The 7,197-nt window shown below is 33.9% G+C and overlaps 1 protein-coding gene across 1 annotated transcript; it reads left to right on the forward strand.

Annotated features, from left to right (window-relative positions):
• The first annotated feature begins 2,168 nt into the window (after positions 1-2,168).
• On the forward strand, positions 2,169-6,034 carry LOC138879039 (uncharacterized). The gene is made up of 10 exons (XM_070158613.1): positions 2,169-2,706; positions 2,831-2,928; positions 3,031-3,208; positions 3,874-4,136; positions 4,191-4,344; positions 4,429-4,559; positions 4,897-5,016; positions 5,071-5,221; positions 5,328-5,554; positions 5,729-6,034. Exons 1-10 carry the CDS (start codon positions 2,169-2,171, stop codon positions 6,032-6,034), a joined length of 2,166 nt encoding a protein of 721 aa, XP_070014714.1.
• Positions 6,035-7,197: the final 1,163 nt, after the last annotated feature.

Raw genomic sequence — 7,197 nt, forward strand, 5'->3', positions numbered from 1 at the left:
TTAAATATGTAAATAATTTTATTTTAAATGGTATATTATTTATTTGCAATGATATGATGAGATGTGTGTTTTTAAGTTATAGATATTTTAAATAATATACGATAAGATGCAATTAATTTAAACAGACATTAGTAGGTAAATGATAAAAAGGTTCGTTATTTTGATGCGAATTTATAATTGTATGCCGACAAATCGTGCAAAATTAGGGAAAGAGATTCAATCAGTAATAAACGTTACTAACAACTAAATATTAGTCAATATTCATAAGTTATTTGTAAAGACATGTTAAAATAATTATAGAGTATACTTATGGATAAAATAAAATCAAATTAAAGAATCGTATTACTTATAATACAATGAGTTATAGCTATAACATGTTTGACTGGATCATTAATTTAATGCTAAAGTTGAAGTATAATGGTTTGAATATTTTTGCTCAAACTTCGTATAATTATCTTACATTGTCAAATGTATAAAGATATTATAAAGCATATTAGTAAAGCTCTACTTCTATTAACGAATCAATTTATGGGGCAATATAACGTTAATATTAATTTACAAAGCTTATTTGTCTTATGGTAAACACGTTTTTACTACTGTTGAAAAAAAATTACGACAACAACAACGACCCAGTATAATCCCACAAGTGGGGCCTGGGGAGGGTAATATGTACGCAGACCTTACCCCTACCCCGAAGGTTAGAGAGGCTGTTTCCAGGAGACCCTCGGCTCAAAAAGCAATAGGAGATGATATATTAGTACCATAAAAATGCGTATTAAAAATAACAACAATATATATAAAAAAAAAGGTTTTTTTCCGGTAGAGGGGTATATTTCTGAATTTCGTCAACAAAAAAATCCTGCAATTTTATTAGCACGTTGATTTATAAAATATCAGTAATGAGGTGTCTCGCAGTCAATGTAGGAGTTTTTCAATGGACTACTATAATCAATTAGCTGCAAATATTTTACAGATGGGAAACTCTTGCAAATTAAAATTTAAATCAATTGAAATATATTTTAGAAAAAAATAATGGTGATCAAAACCTTCACAATATAGTTTAACAATTTTATTGAAATTATATGATTTACACTCTCACGTAATGCCTTTATATCTTTTTGCTCTTTATAATTGTTATTACAAACATTACACAATGAAAACAAAAACTATGGTAATTTGGAGATGTAAAGATCGCGGCAAAGGCAATGTGTAAAGGATGTAGGTTAATCTTAGTTAGTTTAATTGCAGTTAGTTAACTTAACTATAGTTAGTGAGATAGTTAGTGAAGTAGAGCTGTCATTGCTTAGGCGGTTAGTTAATTAAAGGCACTGTAGTAGCTTCTTCTCCTTCATTGCATTTTGTACAAAAAGCAGAACATTTCCTCTTTTCTATGAAATTTCTCTCAATTCTTTATCTCATATTTCTCCTCTTTAGCTGCATGCTGTTAGCAAATTCATCATGGTATCAGAGCCATTAATCGAGTGATTCTAGGGAATTTCTTCGCGAAATTGAAGATAGTTCGAGAGAATCTACTCAAGTTTAGAAGCTTTGAACCCTAATTTTGCAATTTTTAATGGCGATTCATGAGAATTTGACTGTTAACGAGAATATTGGAGCTGATGCGAACACCAGAGTAGTACCTAGTTCAATTGTTTTAGATCACAATCATCCTTTTTTTTTGCATGCGTCTGATGGTCCAGGATCCATGTTGGCGGGACTCGTATTAACATGTATGGAAAATTACTCTCTTTGGAGTCGTGCGATGAATAGCACTGTTAGGTAAGAACAAATTGTGTTTGGTTGGTGGATCGACATCGAAGGAAGATTTTGGTCCAAGTTTGGGAAGTCAGTGGGACCGGTGTAATACAATTGTGACTACATGGCTCATGAGCAATGTGAGCAAAGATTTAGTTACAGGAGTGTTTTTTTCTTCGAATGCATAGAAGGTATGGGCTGCTTTCAAGGAGCGATTTGAAAAAGCAAAAGCATCGAGGTTGTATTACTTGCACAAGGAAATATTTACTTTAATACATGGGATTTCGTCAGTATCGACTTATTTTACCAAGTTAAAAGATCTCAGGACAGAATATGATTCGATAATGTCACCTCCTCCATCAGCCACTGAGTATGTTGATTAATTGGAGTATAAACGACTGCTACAATTTTTGATGCGATTGAATGAGAACTTTGAGCAAGCAAGGAGCCAGATTCTATTGATGCCAGCTTTACCATCTATAGATAAGGCTTATGCTATGGTGGTTCGGGATGAAAGTAGGAAATTGATTACTGGTGGTACTTATGGGCAAGTTGGGCATAATGATCATACTGCTTTGTTTACCGCCCATTCTACATCTAGAGCAAGGAGAAACTATAGTTTAGAATGTGATTTTTGTCATTTGAAAGACCATACTAGAAATGAATGTTACAAACTAATGAAATGTGATTTTTGTAACAGGACAATACATTTAAAGGAGATTTGTTACAAAATTATTGGATATCCACCTGATTTCAAGCAGAAGAAGAAAGCAAATGCAATCATGATTGACACAACTAGACAACAAGGAATGACAATTTCACCAACAAAAAACACATATCAACCAAGCAGCAATGTTGAACCAGCTCAATTCTTCACCAAGGAACAGTACAATCAATTGCTGCAACTACTAAATAAAGGTTCTACTGCAGGAGCAAGTGCCAATATGGCAGGTAAATATTTTTATGGTAATGTAACATTATGTGAAACTTTGAACTTTGCAAATGGATAGTAGATAGCGGTGCTACTAACCATATGACTGATGACAAAATTTACTAAAAAATAAAACTTCAATAGGAAATTCAGGAGAAGTGCAATTACCTACTGGAGATTCAGCACTAATTTCTCGTATAAGAGAGTGTCAGCTCACTGGAGGTGATGTACTGAAAGATGCGGTATGTTACTAGCCTTTAAGTTCAATTCTCATGTTAGTTTCTAAAGTGACAGAGAATCTTAAATGCAGTGTTACTTTCTTTCCTAAATGTTGTGTATTTCAGGACCTCTTATCTGGGATGGTGAAGGAGATTGGTAGAAAGGAAGAAGGTATGTACCTACTACCAGCAGCATTAGGAAAGACAATAAATACAGCATTTGCAGCAACTAGTAAAGGAAGCATAGAGATATGGCATAAGAGAACAGGACATGTTCTAGTTCAAGTTCTCAGAAGGATTCCTAGTATATAACACTGTAGTGGTACACTAGATAATGATTCAATGTCTAAATGTGAAGTTTGTCCCCTAGCACGATAAACTAGAGTACCTTTTCCAACTAGCACTAGCAGAAGTTTACATAGTTTTAATTTGATTCATATGGATGTGCGGGGACCTTTTAAAATTGCTACTCGCAATGCTATAAAATATTTTCTTACATTGGTTGATGAATTTACCATATGGACTTGGGTGTTTCTTATGAGACTTAAATCTGATGCTACTTTCTTACTCAAAAACTTTATTACTATGATCAAAACACAATTTGGGAAGCAAATTAAAATGTTTAGATCACACAATGGGAGTGAGTTTTTTAACAGTGCATGTAGTGACTTCTTTCAACTGCATGGGATTGTCCATCAAAGCTCCTGTCCATATACTTCCCGGCATAATGGAGTTGTGGAAATGAAACATAGACACATACTCGAGACTACTCGAGCAATTAGATTTCAAGACCATTTACCTATTAAATATTGGGGGGCATTGCATTTGATACTGATGTGTACATCATCAACATAATTCCTTCTTTTGTTATGGCACGTAAGTCACCATATGAATTGCTTTTGGGTAAGATACCTTCACTGACACATCTAAAGGTAATTGGATGCCTATGTTTTGCTACTAACTTGACAGGTCATGATAAATTTGCACCTCGAGCTATGAGGTCAGTCCTCCTGGGAAATGTTGCACATCAGAAAGGCTACAAACTTTTGGATTTGGAAAATAGAGTGTTCTTTATAAGTAGAGATGTAGTATTCTATGAAGATATATTTCCTTTTCATACAATAGAAGACTCATCGGAACCATTATTCTTGAATATGACTCCAGTGCCAATAAAAGATTTTGCTGAGGAACCAAATGATGTAGCTAGTTCTATTGCTGGTAATCATCCTGAAGTAACCAATGTGCCATGTTCACCTGTTGTGACTCATGTTCCCTTAAATGAATAGGACATTCCACATTCTGTTGAGCATAATAATATTGATAGTCCTCGTAATTCTTTTGCTCCACCTCATGCTGAGGAAACAAGAAAATCAACTAGAGTATCTAAGCCTCCAATATGGCTTAAGGATTATGTTAGAAATGACAGGCTAAACTCTGCAAGTTGTTGCAGATACCCTATCTCAGAAGTAATTGGATATGAAGTATTTTCTTAAAAGTATCAAAGCTACTTGGCTAACTTTTCAGTTGAGGTGGAAACTACATCATATTCAGAGGCAGTAAAGGACAAGCGATGGGTAGAGGCAACGCAGGCAGAAATTAAGGCACTAGAGGATAACAAGATTTGGGAATTGGTATCTTTGCCACAGGGACAGAAGGTAATACGATGCAAATGGGTTTATAAAATCAAATATAAGGCATAAGGAGAAGTAGAAAGGTTCAAAGCTCGTTTGGTAGCTAAAGGGTATAATCAGAGGAGAAGGTTTAGACTATCAAGAAACCTTTTCACCTGTGGTAAAAATGGTTACTGTTAGAAGTGTGTTGTCCATTGCAGCCATAAGACAATGGTCTATTCATTAAATGGATGTTTACAATATCTTTTTGTAAGGTGATCTTTCTGAGGAGGTGTATAGGAAATACCTCAAGGTTTCAGGGGGATCAAAAAATAAATCCAGAGTTTGCAAACTGCTTAAGTCTTTCTATGGACTTAAGCAGACATCCAGACAATGGAATCTCAAGCTAACACCAGCCTTGGTGGATGCTGGTTTTCAGCAGAGTCATTTGGATTATTCCTTGTTCATCAAAAGAGCAGCATATCACATGGTGGTTGTCCTAGTATATGTTAACGATCTCCTTATCATTAGTGATAGTATTGTCATGATTCAATAGACCAAGGATGACTTACAATCCTCATTTAAGATCAAGGACCTAGGAGAGTTTAAATACTTCATAGGCATAGAGTTTGCACAAAATAGTGATAGTATATTAATGCACCAATGCAAATATGCTCTAGAGCTCATAGCTGAGTTGGGACTCTCAGGTTCCAAGCCTGTATCCTGCCCTATAGAACCTAATGTGAAGCTTACTACGACTGAATTTTGACACTCATACAGGATCATCTAATGACATATTGTAAACTGATCCAGGACCATATCAAAGGCTCTTGGGAAAGCTCCTTTACTTGACCATCACAAGGCCAGATATTTCTTTAGCTGTTCAAAGTTTAAGCCAGTTCATGCATAGTCCTAAAGTCTCTCATATGGAAGCTGCACTTAAGGTAGTCAAGTATATCAAGAATAGTCCTGACTTGGGAGTTCTCTTGACTGCTCATTATTCCGAATCACTATCAACATTTTGTGATGCAGACTGGGATGTATGCCCTAATACACGCAAATCAGTTACATGCTACTTCGTTAAGCTCGGTACTTCCCTGATATCTTGGAAGTCTAAAAAACAATCCACTATTTCTAGAAGCTCAGCTGAAGCTGAATATTGCAACCTAGCTTCCACTATTGCATAGGTTATATAAATCCTTGGCTTACTCAAGGAGCTAGGAGTGCAACATCATTCCCCCGCGCCTATCTACAATGATAGCAAATTAGCTCTTCATATTGCTGCCAATCATGTCTTTCATGAGCACACAAAGCACATTGACATTGACTGTCATTTCATCTGTAAGAAGATTCAACAAGGCCTCGTCTCCACTTTCTATTGTGCTACAATAGAGCAGGAAGCTGATATCCTTACAAAAGGACTCGGTCGACTTCAACATTCATATTTGATGTCCAAGCTAGGACTTCTCAACGTTTTTCCCAGTCCTAGCTTGAGAGGGGATGTAAAGGATGTAGGTTAATCTTAGTTAGCTTAATTGCAGTTAGTTAACTTAACTATAGTTAGTGAGATAGTTAGTGAAGTACAACTGTCATTACTTAGGCGGTTAGTTAGTTAAAAACACTTTAGTAGCTTCTTTACCTTCATTACGTTTTGTACAGAAAACAAAGCATTTCCTCTTTTCTATGAAATTTCTCTCAATTCTTCATCTCAGATTTCTTCTCTTTAGCTGCATGCTGCTAGCAAATTCATCACAATGCTTATATATTGAACTAATACTTTCTCTATTTTTTTATTATTATTAGTAGTAGCAGTAGTTTGCAATAGCACTTCAAGTGTTTATGTCACTTTTTATGATATGTCTCGGGAATCATGAGAACTTATTTATTTATTTGGAGATCATTTTATTGTAACTATTATGGAAAAAGTAGGTAAAATTATTATTATTGCCATCTTTCCTTGCATTGAGTATCAGAGTGCTCTATTTAAGGAAAAAACATCATTATTTTCATTCTGTTTTCTATATTTTATTACTCAAGATAATTTATTAATTTGGATTCATATGAAATATTAATATTTTGAACCCCAACTTGTGTTGAAGCTAAGAATATTTTTGTTGTAGGTGTAACAAGTGATACAAAGCTTTGTCCAATAGAGTTGAGGATGCAATTTGTGAAGCATAACATGATACTAAAAAAATATTTATCATTTTTTCATTTTTAACTTTCTTTGTAAAGTGCAAGCCTTTATATAAAGTTATTAATAAATATTATTATATATTACAAGAAATAATATGTTCAGAAACACTTAAATGAAATAAAATACAAGGAGGGTTTAATGCTACATTTTTTTTTCCTTTCCATCCAAAAGCTTCTAAATAATCTTTCTTCTCTTCTCTTCTCCAATGTTTCTTTATATAAATTTGATTGAAATTCTAGACGTATAGCTTATTTTATAATTATTTTTTATTATTTACATTAAGCAAATTTCATATGCTAGAACCTTTTTAATAGGTACATGAACAAAGCAAACTGAAGACTTTAGAAACTTTTGCAATTTTGCCAAGCCAATATTCAATCACTACACAGTAATAAAAGTAATGACATATTCTTTTCGTTAAATTAACTAAGTTGTTCATAATAATAAAATTTTATATTTGTGATATAATTAATTATATAAACATTT

Source organism: Nicotiana sylvestris, chromosome 10 (assembly GCF_000393655.2).
Source record: "Nicotiana sylvestris chromosome 10, ASM39365v2, whole genome shotgun sequence".
In the NCBI taxonomy this organism is placed as follows: Eukaryota; Viridiplantae; Streptophyta; class Magnoliopsida; order Solanales; family Solanaceae; genus Nicotiana; species Nicotiana sylvestris.